This window comes from Gorilla gorilla, chromosome 2 (assembly GCF_029281585.2).
Source record: "Gorilla gorilla gorilla isolate KB3781 chromosome 2, NHGRI_mGorGor1-v2.1_pri, whole genome shotgun sequence".
In the NCBI taxonomy this organism is placed as follows: domain Eukaryota; kingdom Metazoa; phylum Chordata; class Mammalia; order Primates; family Hominidae; genus Gorilla; species Gorilla gorilla.
In genome coordinates, this window is record NC_086017.1 from 180,838,184 (window position 1) to 180,858,650 (window position 20,467).

At 41.6% G+C, this 20,467-nt stretch overlaps 1 protein-coding gene across 2 annotated transcripts; it reads right to left on the reverse strand.

The window, feature by feature from the left end:
• Window positions 1-9,684: 9,684 nt before the first annotated feature.
• ACTRT3 (actin related protein T3) lies at window positions 9,685-19,791 on the reverse strand. Of its 2 annotated transcripts, XR_010132995.1 has the most exons (3): window positions 18,953-19,791; window positions 16,425-17,715; window positions 9,685-10,548 (listed from the first exon to the last, which is right to left on the reverse strand). XR_010132995.1 is itself a non-coding variant. In XM_031009564.3 (2 exons), exons 1-2 carry the CDS (start codon window positions 19,150-19,152, stop codon window positions 16,797-16,799), a joined length of 1,119 nt encoding a protein of 372 aa, XP_030865424.1. In that variant the 5' UTR covers window positions 19,153-19,791; the 3' UTR covers window positions 14,910-16,796. The 2 variants fall into 2 exon arrangements, 1 of the variants encoding a protein (XP_030865424.1); XM_031009564.3 differs by lacking the exon at window positions 9,685-10,548 and having other exon boundaries at window positions 14,910-17,715.
• Between the last annotated feature and the right edge of the window lie 676 nt (window positions 19,792-20,467).

The window sequence follows — 20,467 nt, forward strand, 5'->3', positions numbered from 1 at the left end:
TCATTCTTTGTATTTCATATTTTGTCCAAGATTTCACTCTAACATCAGGATCAGATCACTTTCATGGTTTTAGATGAATTTCCTTTATTCCCATTCTCAGAACATGAAGAGATGAATATTTCTTCCTCTAAATATTTCTTTTGAGGAAGTAAGTGGTACACCTTAAATTTGCATAGCAGTACACTTTCACATGGTTTGCCTAATCTAATCTTTACAAATATTTGTGAGTTAGAGAGAGCAGATATTAATAGCCTCATTTTAGAGACGAGGAAATAAAGGCTGAAGTTTAAGTGAATTGCCCAAGGTCACTGAGAAACTACATGGCATAACTGAGATTTAAGCCCAGATATTCTATCTTTCAATTCAGTGCACTTTCTACTTGTGGGGACAATAAATCAGATTTCTCTGGGCCAGTGCAAATTTCGCATATCAAGTCACAGTCTCCCCATTACTGCACTCATATTTGTTGAAACAAGAGTTTTTTTTTGTTTTGTTTGTTTGTTTGTTTGTTTTTGTTTTTGTTTGAGATGGAGTCTCGCTCTGTCACCCAGGCTGGAGTACAATGGTGTGATCTCAGCTCACCATAACCTCCACCTCCCGGTTTCAAGTGATTCTCCTGCCTCAGCCTCCCTACTAGCTGGGATTACAGGCACCTGCCACCAAGCCCAGCTAATTTTTGTATTTTTAGTAGAGATGGGATTTCACCATGTTGGCCAGGCTGGTCTCGAACTCCTGACCTCAGATGATACACCTGCCTCGGCCTCCCAAAGTGCTGGGATTACAGGCGTGAGCCAACATGCCCGACCAAGAGTTGGTTTTTAAATTAGAAAACACAGCATTATAACTAAAACTATGGGAGGGCTTCCAAAGGAGGAATCAGGTCAGATACTCAAGCCAAAACTCTAATTTCAGTGCAGTGGAAGAATGGCTGTGTCTTATCCCTTCCCACTCTACAACTAAAGAGTGAAAAAGAGAGAAGTTTGATAAATAAAATGGATCAGGAAGGTTGCAAGGACAGAGGTAACATTGCTTAAGGGAGTGTGTCACAGATCTTGCTTACCCTCAATTTATCCTATATAAAATTCAGTAATAGTAGCTATAACACAGTGTTTTGTACTAATAAAATAAGACAATCACCTTAAAACAATCAATAAAGGTAGTTTGAGTATTAGAAGAATAAAGAAACCCTTGCACATGACGCAGGCTCTAACTTCAGAGAAAAAAGAAGCCATAAGATATGAACCCCCTTAACTCTCTACCATGAAATCTTTAAACTGACCTGTATCTGATGGCCCATTTCCTTCCCTTTTGCTCTTTTCTTTTCTATGGAAAATCCCTCTTCGCTGTACTGCCTTCCTAGAAACCTTTCTCCAGTTCCAGTCATCAACCTTTTTTGTTCTTCAGACCCCTTCCTATCAGCACATAAACATGGTTATTCAAAGCATTACTCAACTCATTACCCTGTCAGCTAACTCTCCTATTTCTCTCCTCTCCTTCATAAACTAAAGAACTATCTGTATCTACCATCTCTCCATTAATTCCTACACCTCAATTCTCAATCTACTGCATTCTGGCTTTCTGCCTCCCCAGTCCACCAAAACTGCTCTTACCAATAGACAGGATGACTATATAATGTATTGTCCAAACTGGAATTTTTGAAAATACTATTTAAGTCCTCCTCCCCTGCCCATTGTGCTATGGCGTAAAACCCTGTTCATTTCCTTCACACTCTGGAATTATATATTTACTAGTTTACTTCGCACTGTCTGTCTTCTAGTTTACTGCCAAACAGGGGATATTGAAGTTTAGTTGCCCTGGTGCCTGGCATTCCCAGCACCTGGCATAATGTTGGCACGTAGCAGGAGCTCAGTAATTCTTTTTTTTTTTTACACACAATACTTTTATTTTAGACATGCAAGGAAAGCTGTTTCAGAATCTACTAATTTAAAGCAAGCAGCTGTATATAGATAGCAAAAGAAGCAACATTTTGTTACAGCTTAGCAAGAACTTATTAGAGAGCTATGTCTGAAGTCTGTTCTGCAATATCTGTTGCTTAATAATAACTCTTTCAAAGCTTTAATGCTGAGTTTATATAGTTCAAAAATTCTAATATTCAGTTTTAATACCTAAATACTTATATTTTACTAGTGATGGCATTCTAATGTATTAAGTCCTCATTTAAATACTTAATACTTTGTTAACTGTGGCATTATATTTCTGAATTTTAAAACCTTTAATATTGGTAACTATTGCATATTCTTTTAATAAAACAGTAATTCTTTATTGGATGAATGGATATGTGAATAAGCAGATGAAAAAATAAACAAATACCATGCAGAACACTTTTGGAAAATAGTGGCATAAATACTACAAAATTGAGAATACTATAGCTGGATCTTTGTCCTCTATTTAAAAAATCAGCAACAGAATCTCTGAGATGAAGGTTGAACAACCAAAAAAGGTCAGAGTTGACACCAGGAAAAAGGTAAGAATGAGTGGAGAAAAGTCGAGAGAACTGGTGAATTCAAACCGTTTCCTCTATTCTTCTCCTTTGATACTTGCTATCTGTATAACCCTGTTTTAATTCCGTATCTTGCACCAGAGAAAATTACACTAATGAACAGGTAAAACAATCTTTCTTTCTTTCTTTTCTCTTTTTTTTTTTTTTTCAGATGGAGTTGCCCAGGCTGGAGTGCAATGGCGCAATCTCGGCTCACTGCAACCTCCACCTCCTGGATTCAAGTGATTCTCCTGCCTCAGCCTCCTGAGTAGCTGAGATTACGAGCATGTGCCACCATGCCCAGCCAATTTTTTTTGTGTGTGTTTTCTTGTTTTTTTTTTTTTTTTTTTTTTTGTATTTTTAGTAGAGACGGGGTTTCACCACGTTGGTCAGGCTGGTCTTGAACTCCTGACCTCAGGTGATCCACCTGCCTCAGTCTCCCAAAGTGCTGGGATTACAGGCATGAGCCACTGAGCCCAGCCCAATCTTTCTGGTTAAGGAACACCATTCTGTCTGATAGAGAGAGGAGACCTTGGAATGTGGAAGTCAAACACTCAGAAGGATTATCAACAGCAGCGCTATTTTTGCTATAGTCAGGTTGTTGCAATGAATACCAAAGAAAGATTTATTCCATAACAGGAATGACACTTTCGACAGCTATCAAATAACATTTACTTAATTATCTTTTTAACAGTCACTTTTTAAAGATTAACTTTAAGACAAATATTTAACTAGATAGATATTCTCCTATCAGTTATACATCAATCACATGAATCTGTCTGTAATAAACAAGCAACCAAATAAGGTGAGAGCTTCTACTGAGAAAAGGAAAAGTGGGAGTGGGAGATGGAGAAAGGTGAGAGAACTGTGAGTTTTTATTATTGTATATCTCATTATTGAAAAGCTACACATTGGACACATACACAAAAAAGAAAAAGTCTTTCACCTCTGAGAATAAATATTCCAAGCACGCTCTGTGTCCCAACTTCCTTTTTTTTTTTTTTTTTTTTTTTTGAGACAAAGTCTCTCTCTGTTGCCCAGGCCAGAGTGCAGTGGCGCAATCTTGCCTCACTGCAACCTCCACCTCCTGGGTTCAAGCGATTCTCCTGCCTCAGCCTCCCAAGCAGCTGGGACTACATGCATGTGCCACCATACCTGGCTAATTTTTTTGTATTTTTAGTAGAAACAGGGTTTCACCATGTTGGCCAGGCTGGTCTCGAACTCCTGACCTCAAGTAATCTACCCACCTCGGCCTCCCAAAGTGCTAGGATTATAGGCGTGAGTCACTGCGCCTGGCCCCCAGCTTCCTAGTTTTGGGGCCTACATCCCCGAATAGCACAGGGCTGTAAACAAGATTTGTTCTGCCCCAGAATGACAGCCCCTGTGCCTTTCCTATTTAATATTACAAATAATCACAAACCATGTCCATGGTATTTGGTAGTTGCAAAGGATCTCAAATAGGAGAAAATTTACTTGCAAATATAGCCTCTGAAAGCTGCATGTCCTGTCTTTACAATGCCATCTGTCACTGTATCCAGGGAAGAGGGGTACAAATTGGGAGAAAAGCTGGTCCCAGAAGTCTCTGAGGCATGCCTCCTGTGTTGTAGAGAACACTTCCTTCTAGGACAGAAGCCACCCTAACCTCTCTTCTAGGACAGTGCCACAATACAATTATTTGGTAAGATAGCAATCATATAGCAGTCATGCCAATTTTCCTGCATCAGTTAAGGTACTTTTGAGTGAAGCAACAAAACCCCTGACGCTAAGTGGCTAAAACAATCAAGGTGATTCATCAGCTCATGTATTTGAAAAGTCGAAAGGCAGGGCAAGCTCACGCGTTTTGGAAAGTCCAAAGGCAGAGCTCCACCTCTCTTTCTCTGTGTTTCCCTGGGCTTTGCCCTTCTTTGTGAGTTGACTCTGTCCTCAAACTGGCCTCCCTCTTAGTTGCAAGTGACTGATAGGAGCAACGCTAGTTACTAACATTTTCATTCCCATTAAAGGGGAGAAAACTCTTACTTCACTCAGCCATTAAACTGAAGTTCAGCACTTTGTTCTGATGAAGCCATCCCAGAACCAATCATGATGGCAAGAGAGAGGGGATTAGAACCATCCTTGGATACAGGCAAGAGTCAATCCATCCTACCTATGATGCATGGCTGCAACTGAATGCAGGAGGAGGGTGTGATGCAGGAGAGGCACCACTATGTATGTATCCAGCCTCTGCATTGATACCCTTGACCCCCGTGACTTAATACTACACACACACACACACACACACACACACACACAACTCTGAGAAACAGATTCTGTGTTTTTAGCCATTATCTCTCTCCCTGCCATCTTTACCTCCTGCTTTATCAAAACTTTTGGCAGGGAAAGCAAGGCAGGAAAGAAGATGAGGAAAGATAAGACAGAGAAGATATAATGTGTCCTTTATTTTAGTAGTAGAAGGACTCTGGAAAAGATTGAATGATTCAATCTGCATAGCTACTCAAGGTTTGCAGCTGTGGCCAGATCTAGTCCTTTTGACAACCAGATATACATAGTGATCAAGATAAATTCTATTTTGGGAAATTCCAGAAGAGAAAGTAACATAGGTAGATTACCCAGAGGTTCTATACAAGTCTGGACAATTCTCCTTCAAACCAAATACTACCCTTTGGGTTAGTGATGCACCCTTAGTAATTAAGTAAAGGAACAATCTAAAAACATAAAAAATTTTGTGCATAATTATTCACGATAGCAGTAAAAAAATTGAAAACAAGTTAAATATTCATCCGTAGGTGAAGTGTTACATAGATTATGATACATCCATTAAATGGAACATTAGGCAACAATATTAAATAATGGTTCTGAAGGCTCTGTAATAACATGGAATAATATTTATAATTTATTACTAAATAAAAAAGCAGAATTTGACATATAATTGTCTAATATATATCAGGTATAAAAAGAGACAGGTATAAAATATATGCATCAGGTACAAAGAGAGACTGGAAAGAAATGTACCAAATAATGACCTAAATTTTAATTTTGTAACTGAAAAACATTAGAAAGCACTATTAATTACAGATATCTACTTAGCATTTGCCTCTGTGCTGGTGAAATCATAGTTACAATTAGCTGATCTGTTCTCTGCCCCAACAGCACTCCATCATGCATTCAACAAACAATTATTGAGCACCTGTTATGTACTAGGCACCTGGGATCTGTCAATGAACTCAATGACTTGGGTTCTGCCCCTATCCTTATAACCCAGTGAAGAACACAGATAAGCAAATAATTTATTACAAATTAGGAAAACATGTTATAAAGGTAATCAACAGAAGATCATAAGAGGAGGGATAACCTGCTTCAAAAGGGGGTCAGAGAGGATTCTGAGGAGGTGGTATCTAAGTTAAGACTTGAGGAGGAGAGAAGGGGCCAGGAACTACAAGTGCAATTTAAGCAGAGAACCCAGGATGAGAGCTTGGTACAAAGGAGGCTGGTGTGGCTGAAGCACAGTGCAAGAAAAGAAGAGGGTGTATTAGTTTGTTTTCACACTGCTGGTAAAGACATACCCGAGACTGGGAAGAAAAAGGGATTTTATTGGACTTACAGTTCCACCTGGCTGTGGATGCCTCAGAATCATGGTGGGAGGCAAAAGTCACTTCTTACATGGCGGCAGCAAGAGAAAATGAGAGAAGAAGCAAAAGTGGAAACCCCTGATAAACCCATCAGATCTCGTGAGACTTATTCACTATCACGAGAATAGCATGGGAAAGACTGGCCCACACGATTCAATTACCTCCACCTGGGTCTCTCCCACAACACATAGGAATTCTGGGCAATACAATTCAAGTTGAGATTTGGGTGGGGACACAGAGGGGTAAGCAGGGGGCCAGATTATACAAAGCCTTGATAAGAATTTTGGATTTTATTCCAAGTGCAACATGAAGTCACTAAAGTGTTGTGAAGAGAAAAAACATGGCTCAGTTAGCCTTTTAATAAGATCACTCTAGTTTCGTTGTGAAGAATGAATTGGTAATGGGTGTGAGGCAAGATAAGAAGTAGAAAGACCTGTCAGGTCTTTGTAGAAGATGGTGAACTGGGCTGGGGCAGTGGCTAACACCTGTAATCCCAGCACTTTGGGAGGCCAAGGCAGGTGGATCACCTGAGGTCAGGAATTCAAGACCAGCCTGGCCAACGTGGTGAAACCCCGTCTCTACTAAAAATACAAAAATTGCTGGGTGTTGTGGCATGTGCCTGTAATCCCAGTTCCTTGGGAGGCTGAGGCAGGAGAATCACTTGAACCCGGGAGGTGGAGGTTGCAGTAAGCCAAGATCACACCATTGCACTCCAGCCTGGGCAACAGAGCAAGACTCTCTCTCCAAAAAAAAAAAAAAAAAAAAAAGATAGTGAACTAGATTAAGGTAGTAGAAATGAAGCCAAAGTGGGAGGACCACTTGAGGCCAAGAGTTCAAGACCAGCCTGGGCAATATAGCAAGCTCCTGACTCTCAAAAAAATTATTTTAAAAATTAGGCTGGCAGTGCACATCTGTAGTCCCTCTATTTCTCACCTTTTTTTATGATATTGTCACATTAATTTTGTAATTGAAAAAATTAGAAAGCATTATTAATTAGATTACTTAGCATTTGCCTCTGTGCTAACTCCTGGGCTCAAGTGACCCTCGCACCTCAGCCTCAGGGCTGCAGTGAGCTATGTCACACCACTGCACTCCAGCCTGGGCAACAGAGCAAGACCCAATCTCAAAAAAAAAAAATAGACCAGAGGACACGGCAGGGTGCGGGGAAAATGAGACATCAGCAGTGGTGCCCAGAAGACTGGTTTTAGCTCCTGGGTGTAGCAGTAGCATTTACAGGAAGGGGAAAGGGAAGAAAAAATAGATTTGGGGGATAAAATGAAGAATTTAATAAATTTAAATAACATGAGACTGCACCATATAATTTGCTTATAGAATCTTTCTCTCCAGGAAGACCTTTAAGGATGAGGAATATATGTTTCACCTTTGAAGTCTCAACACCCTGAACAATACAACATGTTGCAGACTAGGTATTTAGTGTTTGTTAAATGAACATCACAACTTTGCAAATGGTTCATTCATTCCAATATAATAAGATTCCAGTTATTGTGAAAAGCCATTTAAACAGTTTTCCTTACCAAGGAAAAGTTGATAGATGAGTAATTATTCTTTAACTTAAAAAGAGAATGAAAAAGTACGTGATTTTTTTAAAATTGTTTTTTGTTTGTTTAGTTTTCTGTAAAGTAAAATAGCAGTTAAAAGCTTAAATGTGTGTATTTACATTCTTGGGCCTGCTACTGACCTTCTTCAAGTGATTTTACCTCCCAACGTTTCAGTTTCTCCATTTGCAAAAGGGAGATAATGGTGGTTGCCTTATCTCACAAGGATGTCATGAAAATAAGTCAGATAAATTGCTTTGCCCTCCTTGGAAAGGGGCTCTAGAAAGTAAGCATTATTAGATATGATGATGAATACCCACAACTTCAAAGATATTTTTAAATTGCCCCCCCTCCGCCCCCAAGTCTTTGAACATGTTAAGCCTATGAATAGCACTGGGGTAGGTGTTTATATATTTCTGGCAAGCTTTCACCTCTTGTTAAAGCAGTAAATGGTCTTTGAACAAACGTATTTCTCATTCTTTGATAACTATGCTTCCTTGTTTGTACACTTGAAAGATGATTATAATCTGGCATATGAGGTCAAGTTGAACTCCTTGGTGCCATTACAGTTCAAATGTAGCTTTAATTGAGTTTTTCTTCCAAGGTTGAAAATAAGTCACCCAGTTCACTTTAGCAAACTACTCACATTTTTTAAAAAGATTGTGGGGAATGTAAGTGTTTTTGCAACTGATATGTATAATGTTTTTCATTTTAGTTATAATATCCTCATTGATCATACAAAAAAGTCAGTATTTGTATTTCTTCATTATTGCATTTTTCTGTTTTCCTTAAATTGTTTTTAATAACTATAATTATGCCTTTTAACACTTATATAGACAGTCATAGTACACACATAAATATCACCAAAGTGAAAACCTAGAGCCCCAAGACAAAAAAAAAAAAAAAATGATAGTCAAACATCATCTAGAGAAAGATTCTAGCTGCAGGTGTGCATCAAGTTCATAATTAGTATTATTTTAAACATTCACAAACCATTAGCACTTCCACCCTTCTCCATGTATCTCTTAACTATATACCCAAGTCAAAACCACTTCCTGCCAGAGTAACTACAACATACCCATCAGAGCGCTGTAAAATCATTACTTGCAAAGTAAAGAGTAAGACAGACTTCTCCTCTCATTAATAATACCAGTTGCTGTCATATACATTACTCATATATTCTCCCCACAACCACCCTTCGAGGGAAGTCTTAGTACATCCGGTTGACACATGTGGAATGTAAAGTTGGGTGACTTATGCTAGATTCCCTCAGCTAGGTTAGAACAGGGTAAAAGTACAGGACCACAATAATATCCTTATTTCAATGTCTTCCTGTTTCCTTTTTATATCAAGGAAGAAATGAGAATTTGAGGCAACACAAATGAAGACCATATATACTTGTTACCTACTTAGGAGGGGAGATATAAACCAGAGTAAAGGAAAAATATGGGAAAAGTTGCCTCATTTCCACCGACTGATGGTGGAACCCTCTTCACATCCCATAAAGACTGACAGAATGGACACTGAAAAACAGGACCACCCCTCAGGCAGAACCACTGGAAGAAATACCCTAACCCCTATACGTGAAGGATTAGCACTACTATTTTCAGAATATTATTAAAATTTAATTTTGAAACTTCTCTTTAGTGATATTCCCAGAAACCTATAACAGATACCACCAGTGTAAATTCCTCTCAAATACATTTATTTTGGGTAGGCCTTAAACTGGTAGGATGGTCCAAACCCTCACCCTTCTAGAGAAAGCACTCAGGATTGCTTAAATTTGCCTAGGCCAAAGGTCGCAAATTAATAGCCTATAATAGACCAGATTTTATCTCAAAAGGTTTTTTGATTGGCACATTGCAATGACTTCAGCTATCAACAACCTAAGCTAGGAGGTCCCCAGGCCATCCTTACATCTGACAAGCTGCCTACAAATTTAGGGGTTCCCACTACCCCTTCGAGTTTCATAATTCAGTAGAATGACTTAGAGAACTCAGGAAAGTGTTATTTCGGTTTTATTACAGTTTTATCATAGCAAAAGGATGTTTATTACAGTTATTATTATGGTTTTATTATAGCAAAAGGATTCAAATCAAAACCAGCCAAAGGGAGAGACACATAGATTGAGGTCTGGGAGGGTCCCAAAAAGAAGATTCCATTGTCCCTCTCCTCATGTCCTCAGGGACACATTTTCCTCCTAGCACACTGAGTACTGCCAACCACGGACGTTCATCCAAGCTTCAGTGTGTCCAGAGTTTTTACTGGGGCTTCATTACAGGCATGATTGGATGAATCACTAGTCATATGGCTCAGACATGTGGCTCCAAGTCTCTCAAGAGGTTGGGCTAGTATCATGGGGCCCAAAGCCCCAACACTCTAATCACATGGCTGACCAACCCCCAGTCATGAGTCATCTCGTTAGTGTAAACTATTGGGTCTAGTCCAAGAGGCCTACCAAGAAAAGACACTCTCACCATTCTTGGTGAATTCCAAGGGTTTAGAGGCTACTTCCCAGGGTTCAGGAACAAAAGCCATCCAAATTCTTTACTATGCACTTATATAATATTTAAATTTTATTTCAATTTAGCTACCAACATTCTATAATCAGTGGTGTTGACATAAAAATCTGAATTTTTGTCTTCTCTTGCAATACTGACAATTTTAGGCTCAATTTCTGTAAGATTGCTGCCTCCTTAAAAAGGGAAGCTCATTCTCCCTACCATCTCTATAGTCTCCATTTTCTTATTCTCAGTGTGATTCACTTCTTTGTTTCCTTTCTGTCCACTGCAGACATTTAAATTTGCATATCCTGGGCTAATTCTTCGGTATTTTCGCTGTTTTTACTTCCATCACATATTATTACCTTAAAAGAATGAACATGAAGGAATGACAGTTACCTTTTGTCACTTCATTCTCACCTTAGTTTAAAACCACTCCTCCCTTACACTTTGTATGAGGGTGGGTGCATGTGTACACACGCTTGTGCCTGTGCCATCTATTTGTCTCTTAAGTCTCGAGCCAGGCTAACATGGAATTTTTGAGTGCAGAACCAGGACAAGCTGAATTAAAACTCAATGTCATCCTCAGAGTCAAAACCCATAACCAACTCCAGACCTTACAAAGGAAGCCCCTCATTCTGAAGGACAAAAGAAAAAGCATGTTTCTCAGTATTTTTAAAGCTAATGCTTCCTTCATAAGCATAAAATTCTCACATCCTTCATGTGAAATACAACCTAAGTAACAAAATAAAGAGAACAAGTATCGTCATTTGCAAACTTCATATACCCTTTCTCTCACTATACCCCTTTGAGAATCACTGGTTTAAATAATACAAAAGGCATGAAACAAGCCCTAAGTACCTCAGGAACCATGTGGACATCTGTAGTCTCTCTCAGATACAGCTGTCACATAGACCTTGAAGTACAGTCAACCCTCAATATTCATAGATTCTGTATTTGTGGATTCACCTAGTCACCGAAATTGTTTATAATCTCAAAAGCAATACCTGCAGTGCTTTCATAGTCATTCATGGGCATGTGCAGAGCCCTGAAAAGTTTGATTTCCTCAACACATACGTTCTCTTTTGCCTTTTTAGTCCAAAAAGGACACTATAAACAAGTGTCCTATTTCTGGTCTATTTAATGGCAAGTTTTTCACATTTGTATGCTTTTAGTTGGTGACTGTGCTGTTTAAAATGACCCCCAATCATAGTGCTTAAGTGCTGTCTAGCGTTCCTAAGCACAGGAAAGCTGTGATGTGTCTTACAGAAAAAAAATACTTGTGTTAGCCTTCACTCAGGCTTAAGTGATAGTGTTGTTGAATGTGAGTTCAGTGCTAACGAATCAACAACATACTTTAGGATGTCTTTAACAGAAACAAGATTATGTACCGATTCTTTGACAAAAATGTTGTGACCGAATGTTCCCAGAAACCTAATCCCATAATTCCTCTGGGAGCAATGGTTCAGTATTCACTAATCCAGTGTTCACAGAGGCTTCACAGAATGTAACTACTGCAAATAACTAGAATCAACTGTACTTGTAAAAAAGTGAAACACACACAGCACAAAATCACATCGAAGAGTGTTAGGGCGGGAGTGGATGTGGGGTGGAAACCAAGGTTACAACCATTAAGGAGGTTATTTTATTTTAAACCAGAAAGTGACGATGGAGTTAATGCTAACCATCTGCCCCAGGTTAACCACCAACAAAGACTTAGGGTGCAATACAGTGAACAGAACACTGGACTAGAACTTGGGAAGCCTAGCTTCTGGTCACAACTCCGCAAAAAAATTAACTTAGGCAAGTAAATAACTTAGGCAAGTAACTAAAACCCCTCTCCGCAGCAGTTTCTTCATCTGCTAGAGTCACTCAAATCGGTGGCAGTAAGAAGTCACTTTTGCCATAATTATTATGTACAGAAAGTTTTCACATAAATTATCTCACTGGATAATCCAGGATGACTGGCCGTCTTTACTCCAGAATTATATAACTTAATCATTTTACCAAAAAGAAACAATATATTGAATGTTTATAATACTAAGAATTGTCCTTTGGACTGTTTGTAATAGACATGTCAGAGGGACGACTTCAAATATGAGCTAGAAAACAACTATGGACTTATTTTTAAATTGAATGTATTAAATCACTATTTTCTTTTTAAAAATGAAAGAAAAACATTCCCAGTCTGTGGCCATTCTTGCTTCACGGCCCTGCACCACCACAAATGCTGTAGATGTGGAGAAGCAAAAGTACCACTAGATGGAGTAAGAACAAAAGACATGCATTTGTCTGTAGTTCAAAGAGTCCCCGCCCTTGAAAAAGGGATCTTAGTCCCTGCACGGTGGCTCACGCCTGTAATCCCAGCACTTTGGGAGGCAGAAGCGGGCGGATCACCTGAGGTCAGGAGTTCGAGACCAGCCTGCCCAACTTTACTAAAAATACAAAAAAATCAGCGGGGTATAGTGGTGTGTGCCTGTAAACCCAGCTACTCGGGAGGCTGAGAGAAAATCGCTAGAAACCGAGGAGGCGGAGGTTGCAGTGAGCTAAGATGGGGACACTGCACTCCAGCTCTGGGTGACAGAGTGGGACTCCGTCTCAAAAGAAAGAGAAGAAAAAGCGATCTTAGATCACCTTGAGTAAAGTGAGGCTTACTGAAGCTGAGCTACTTTCTCAAGACTCTAGACAAGTTCTTGGCAAAATCATTCCTTACTTTTCCACAAAACCATGCTGATAGGAAAAGTATTTTTCCTCATTTAGAGAACATTACCAGCAACAGTGGACTCTAGAGGTTTTTTTACATTTCTTAATTCTAATAGTGCTAAGAAATGTATCTGCTAGACAATTCCAGGGGACCTACTTAGGTAATAGGTTAAAAAGCTACAAATATACACGTTCATAAATTTACTGACATGGTCTTGACTTCTGACTTTCAATCATCAGGACTCAGGCTATCACCCTAAAGGTGGGCCTTTATATACACACCCCTGGCTGCTCTCTCTCTTGGCAACTACCTACCCCCAGATGATCCTAAGGAATTGAAGGTATGGATTTGGGACGGAATTACCTTGTCGTGATAAGTGGGCAGAATGGCCTGTTTGTTTCTTTCAACCTAGTGGGCCATTAGCTTATTTTCTTAAAGGAAATCAGAGCCAACTCTTGTGGGAGACTGCCGGCTGGGAGGGTTGGGGGGGGGGTGTGGAATAAATTTCTTTTCCGTCTTTCATTATGCCTAGTGTTCCGTTATTGGAACGCTAAGCTTGTGGGGGTTATATCCTACTGCTCAAGGTCATCGCCAAGGTCTAATTTTTCAAGAAAGAAACTCGTAACCTCCGGCATAAACCGATGACCATTAAAGGAACACAATTTTCAATGTTCTTTTAGATCTTCTAATTAAATATTCATTAAATGTTAAATGATCTCGCAAAAAAAAAAAAAATGACTGTTCTCCCACACCCCATTCAGAGGACTGGTCGAGATCTACCTTGGGAGAAGCAAAAACCTCAACAAAATCTGCCGAGCAGGAACTAAGTTGTAATACAACCATAAAAGGCAACAAAAAGCGGAAGACGGGAGAACCCACGCAGGAACGGCTCCAGGCAACCCCGGCTCACTGCCCATTCATTTTGGCCGACTTTGGAGGTGCCTTCACGTCTCCTGCCAATTTGCAGCACACTGGCCCAGTCAGTCAGGTTTGGGGGTTCACAAGCCCCCATTGCCGGCGAGGGGTGACTGATGCGCACGATCGGCGTTCCCCCCACCAATAGGAAAGCGAACTGCATGTGTGAGCCGAGTCCTGGGTGCACGTCCCACAGCTCAGGGAAGCGCGCCGCGCGCGGGGACTCGCTCCGTTCCTCTTCCTGCGGCCTGAAAGGCCTGAACCTCGCCCTCGCCCCCGAGAAACCCGCGGCTGACAGAGCCCAACTCTTCGCGGCGGCAGTGGGTGCCTCCGGAGAAGCCCCGGGCCGACCGCGGCCTCCAGGCGGGGTTCGGGGGCTGGGCAGGCGACCCGCCGCAGGTCCCCGGGAGGGGCGAACGGGCCAGCAGCTGACATTTTTTGTTTGCTCCAGAATGAACGGTGGAAGGCGGCAGGCCGAGGCTTTTCCGCCCGCTGAAAGTCAGCGAGAAAAACAGCGCGCGGGGAGCAAAAGCACGGCGCCTACGCCCTTCTCAGTTAGGGTTAGACAAAAAATGGCCACCACCCCTCCCAGGCCCACCCTCCGCAACCCGGTGCGCCGCCGGGCGAGTCGGCTTATAAAGGGAGCGGCCGCCGACCGCACGGATTGGCCAAGCTGACTCTCGCGGCTCTCGTGAGAGTCACTCCCTCGGGCGGGCTGGTTGGGGGGAACGGGAAATTAAAGTTCCATTTCCGGCCGTGAGGAAGGACGTTGCCCTTCCGCACGTCCGGGAAAGGCTTTGCGTCTTTACTTCCGACCTTCTTTAAAGGTGAAACTAACTTGAGGTATCAGAGGGCCTTTTTTCTATCCTCTGCAGACCAGACGCCGTTCACCTCGACTACCTTAAAAATGGAATTCACAGGAAGATTTTAGGGCCTAAGACACAGAACACTAATTCCTAGTTTTGATCATCACATTTTTTGGAGAACTTTGTGAAAATAGATTCCCAGGCAGCACTGACTACAGCAGAATCTTATCTCGGCTCAGTGGGATGCGTCCGAGTTCCTACCCTGCCCCCTTCTCCTTAGAATGCCTTCTCCAGCCTCTCCTTGAGCAGAGGATGGCTTTAATCAAGTGTAACTACTACATTATTAATCTTAAGGACTGAATCTCCCTTTTATTAGGAAAGAAAGGCGTTTCAATCATTGACTTTGCTTTAAAGTAGTGCTGTGTCTTGATGAGGTAAAAAGAGGGGAGTAATCCACCATAAATTGTAACGATTTTTTTTTTTTTTTTTTTTTTTTTTTGAGACGGAGTCTTGCTCTTTCGCCCAGGCTGGATGGAGTGTAGTGGCGTGATCTCGGCTCACTGCAACCTCTGCCTCCCGGGTTCAAGAGATTCTCGTGTCTCAGCCTCCTATGAGTAGCTGGGATTACAGGCGCCTGCCACCACGCCCGGCTAGTTTTTGTGTTTTTAGTAGAGACGGGGGTTTCACCATGTTGCCCAGGCTGGTCTCGAACGCCAGGGCTCAAGTGATCCACCCGCTTCGGCCTCCCAAAGTGCTGGGATTACAGGTGTGAGCCACCGCACCCGGCCGCGAATTTTTATAATGGCCAGTATAGTGCAGTTTTACATATAAATGACAGGATGATCTTAAAAGTTTTACTCGTATTCAGTTAGATAAACTCCGTGGAGTTGTCGCTGTCGGTCCTCGATCTGAAAGAAAAGTAAAATCTCTCTCCATCTCTCTCCCTCCTTCTCTCTCTCCCATCCCCTTTTTCTTTCATAGCATCTGCCAGGTTGTAAAGTTTTTTACGGACAGAATCTGACTCCTGTTTTTAGCACTATTGCACTTAGCACAGTACCTTACATACAGTAGATGCTAAATGCTTTGAGTTATATGTCAACACTACCACCATTCTCTTAGCATCCCACATTATCTCAAACCCTTCTTTCCCCTTCATATCTAAGTAGGCACTAAATCTTGTCAGTTTTCATAATTTCTTTTTTTAAATTCCTATTGCTTATAATCTTGAGTACAAGACTTGGCACTTTATATGTGGACTAGTAACTTTCTAACTGATCACCAAATCTCCAGGGCCTTCCTCATTCAATTTATTCTCCAAACTATCACATTCATCATTACATAGCTTCCTTATGGCTCCTGCTTTTAAATCTTTAATTTCTCTCCTTTGCATATTGGATATTTAGCACTTTAAGCCTTTCAGTCCCTGGCCTTCACTTAACCTTGCTAGTCATAGTGCTTGTTCTGCTCTATATGAGCTCTTGACTTGAACAAAATCAGTCTAAACTAGGCGTGGTGGTGCATACCTGTGGATTCAGTTACTTGGGAGGCTGAGGGCAGAGCCCAGGAGTTGGAGGCTGCAGTGAGCTATGATTGCACTACTGCACTCCAGCCTGGGACACAGGGCAAGACTCTGCCTCTAAAACTAAATAAATGAATAAATACATACATAAACAAAAATTTTAAAAACAAAATCAGTCTATTAAACATGCCCTGAATATGCTTTGTTCATTCTCATCTTTAGCAACTTGTTCATTTTAGTATGCTTGCCTGGATATCTGCCCTCCATCCCAATGCCACCCCTTCCATGATGGCATACCTCTGCTATGGAGTCTCATTCCTCACCACAGCAACCTTCTTTCCCTAAACTTCAATAAGCTTAAATCTTATCACTCATTTGGCACATAGCATATTGTACCACAAATGCTCTCTTCCAAGGGAAATATAAGCTCACCAACGTCAAGTTATAGAAGAAACACTATGGGAAACATTATTTTAACTTGGTTCTACTCAATAGACATCTGTTCTTGAGCTTCACCATTATTATCCCCCGAACTCATTATAGAAATACAACAGAAATATTGGCATCCCAATAGGTGAAGTATTTTCTCTTCTCCCAGAAACATATAATATCCAAAGTTTTCTGTCACATATACTCAAAACATTTTCTTCCAACCATTTTATCTGTATTTCAGAAGCATCTTTGGTGTACTATGTTGGGTCCAACTTCTTTAAATTCTGCAGCAGTGATCCACATGTCCTGGAAGGCAGACAAGGATGCAAGAATAGAACCTCCCATCCACACTGATATTTTCCTTTCTGGAGGAGCTATAACTTGCACAGCGGTGTTGGCAGGAGCCACCTTTGCTATATCCTTAACTAACCGCTTGTCTAAACCAGGGAAAGAGGTTGATCCCCCGGCAAGGATAATATTGGAAAAGAAGGAATTCCTCAGGCCTGTATCACATTTCATTATGCTGCTGAAGCATATCTTATCAATGCCAGGGGCCTCAACGTTCACATGACACGGAGAGAAGAGGGCCTCTGGACAAGAAAAGAGCTGGTCATGGAGCTGGATGACCTTCCCATCAGGTAGTTGGTAAACTTTCTCTAGACAATCGGGTTTCTTGGCCATTTCCTCTTCGTAGTTCATTGCCACATAACAAAAGGTCTCCTTGATGTCTTCAACAATCTTTCTGTCTGAAGCACTGAGCAACATGATACCATGGTTCTTCATTAGCACCATGAGGTAGTTGGTGAGGTCAAGGCCTGCCAGATCCAGTTGCTGCACACCATGAGGCAGACAGTAACCCTCAAAGATGGGCACACTCTGGGTAACCCCAGCACCTGAATTCAGCACAAGGCCAGTAGTGAAGCCAGCAGCAAAGAGAGCCAGCACAGCCTGGATGGACATATAGAAGGCAGGAACACCCAGATGCTCAAAAAACATTTCCGTGATCTGTTGCCGGTTGGCCAGTGGGTTCAGCGCTGGCTCAGTAATCAAGACTGGGCCATCACACGGCTTCAGCTTTAGGTTATAGTCATAGATATGCTTCCACATGATCTCCATGTCCTCCCATGAAGTAACGAGACCACGTTCCACTGGGTAACTGTAGGGAGAGCAATAAGATCAATGACAGCTTTTTATTTTTCTAGTTTCTATTGTCTTCGACCCTCAGTTAATTCCCCGCGTTTATTACCAATATCCCTTTATGGGCAATAACTGCCACAGCCTCTCACAGAAGGTAAGTGTCAGCCAAAAATAGCACAGCTACTTACCTCTGCAATTTTTTTTTCTTTTTTTTTTTTTTTTGAGACAGAGTCTCGCTCTGTCACCCAGGCTGGAGTGCAGTGGCGCGATCTCAGCTCACTGCAAGCTCCGCCTCCCGGGTTCACGCCATTCTCCTGCCTCAGTCTCCTGAGTAGCTGGGACTACAGGCGCCCGCCACCACGCCCGGCTAATTTTTTTGTATTTTTAGTAGAGACGGGGTTTCACCGTGTTAGCCACGATGGTCTCGAACTCCTGACCTCGTGATCCGCCCTGCTCGGCCTCCCAAAGTGCTAGGATTACAGGCGTGAGCCACCGCGCCCGGCCTACCTCTGCAATTTTTGTTGCTTTCCATTTTCTCTGTCCTTTGGAACCTTGTGACTTTTAAAAAATTGGGAAATGTCCACATTATAGTATAGTTTAAATGTCAATTGAAGAGAATAACCCAAGTGACAAAAGGGACCATGAGTTAATATTCTTAAATGAATTCGTTAGATAACTTTATACGTTTTAATACATTTGTATAGCCACAGAGAGCAAAATGTTCAGTTTTTAGATGTGTCGTACCCTTGGAGATTTGTGACCCGCGCGTTTGTAGTAATTCCAGCTGGATGGGGCTTTCCAGCTCCCGGCTTTCTTATCCTTTCTGTCCCCATTGCGCACCTCCTTTGGGGTCCTTCCCTGCCCCCCGACAACACCCCCAGTCCCCCCGCCCCCAGCCACCCCAGCCCCACCCCCAGCCACCCCAGCCCCACCCGCCAACCTCCCCAGCCCCACCCCCCACAACACCCCCAGCCCCGCCGCCCCCAGCCACCCCAGTCCCACCCCTCCAACCTCCCCAGCCCCGCCCCGCCAACCTCCCCAGCCCCACCCCAGCCCCACCCTACCCCACCCCAGCCCCACCCCACCCCAGCCCCACCCCCCACCCCACCCTACCCCACCCCCACCCCACCCTACCCCACCCCCACCCCACCCTACCCCACCCCCACCCCACCCCACCCTACCCCACCCCCACCCCACCCCACCCCACCCCACCCCACCCTCCCCAGCCCCAGCAGCCTGCTGGGAGAAGGAGGTACCTGATGAACAGCGAGCTCCTCCAGTCCTGAGCTTCGTCGCCCACGCAGAGTTCTAGCCCGCCCTGGGCCGCGCGGCTCTGGCCCTTGGCGCGGCCGATAATGTTCGGGTAGATAAACTGGGGCTCCCGGCACCCAGCCACGCCCGCCTTGATCATTCCCGAGCCGTTGTCGATCACCACCGGTAGCTGGCAGTGGTTCATGCCGCCGCTGCTGCCGCCGTCTCCTGTCTCTGAGCCGCTCTAGCTACGGGCTCGGCCGGGGCCGAGTGCCTGGAACGCCGCGTCACAGAGGCCCCGGCACGGCCGGGTGAGGCCAGAGTCCTGGGGGCGCAGGCGGGGGGTCGGGAGGGCCCCAGGCGGAAGGACTCGCCGGACGCACCGTGCTCCTCATGTCACCGCCCGCTATTGCTTCTCGCAGGAATTGGGCCACCCCAACACCTGGAATCCCGGAATCCCAGTATCAGGAAAACCCGACTTTCGCATCAAAAGATTCAACTCTAACCCTTCACAAGTGCCTTTCTCAAATACCCAGAAGAGCTATAAAAGCAGTTTTATTTTCCAAAGCCACTGAATTCTGGTTAACTGGTGGCGGTTCCGGGGAGTTCTAGAATTCGCCCTTGAAACTGGGGAAAAATGAGACTTAAGAGGAGAAAGTTGTTGCAGGAAGGGAGGCAGTGTCTGCTTCTGAAATGTTAAACTTCTCAAATAAGTAGAAAAATGCTGGAATTTAAATGAGTTTTAAGTACGTTTATTATTGTTTCTGTACCTTGGGCAATGCTTTGTTGTGTTTCTTCCTGTGATTTCCAAGCAAAATGTGCGCAATTAAAACAAAATAGTAGTTTCTCGCTTAAATATGTAAATAAATATAAATTTAAATATAAAATATTAAAAATATATAAATTTATATAATTTATATAAACATATTTATACAATTGTATAAATATATATAAATATATATACAATTGTATATATAAATATATATACAATTGTATATATAAATATATATACAATTGTATATATAAATATATATACAATTGTATATATAAATATATATACAATTGTATATATAAATATATATACAATTGTATATATAAATATATATACAATTGATAAATATATAAATATATATACAATTGTATAAATATATATAATTGTATAAATATATATAAATATATATGTTATATTATATAAATATATATATTTATATAATATAACATATATATTTATATAATATATAATATATATTTACATTTATATATAAATGTAAATATATTCATATATTTAAGCAAGGATATAAATCGAAATATATCTTTATATTTATTATATGTATAAATATAAATATATAAAAATTTATATATATACAATAAATATATAAAAATTTATATATAATAAATATATAAAAATTTATATATATAATAAATATATAAAAATTTATATATATAATAAATATAAATATATAAAAATTTATATTTATATATAATAAATATAAATATATATATTTCTATTTCTATCCTTC

Excerpts from the sequence above, each read along its gene's own strand:
- ACTRT3 (XM_031009564.3), bottom strand. The coding sequence starts at position 19,152 with ATGAACCACTGCCAGCTACCGGTGGTGATCGACAACGGCTCGGGAATG. Across the intron at positions 17,716-18,952 it reads AGGAGCTCGCTGTTCATCAG|TTACCCAGTGGAACGTGGTC; the intron begins GTACCTCCTTCT and ends CTCTCCCTACAG.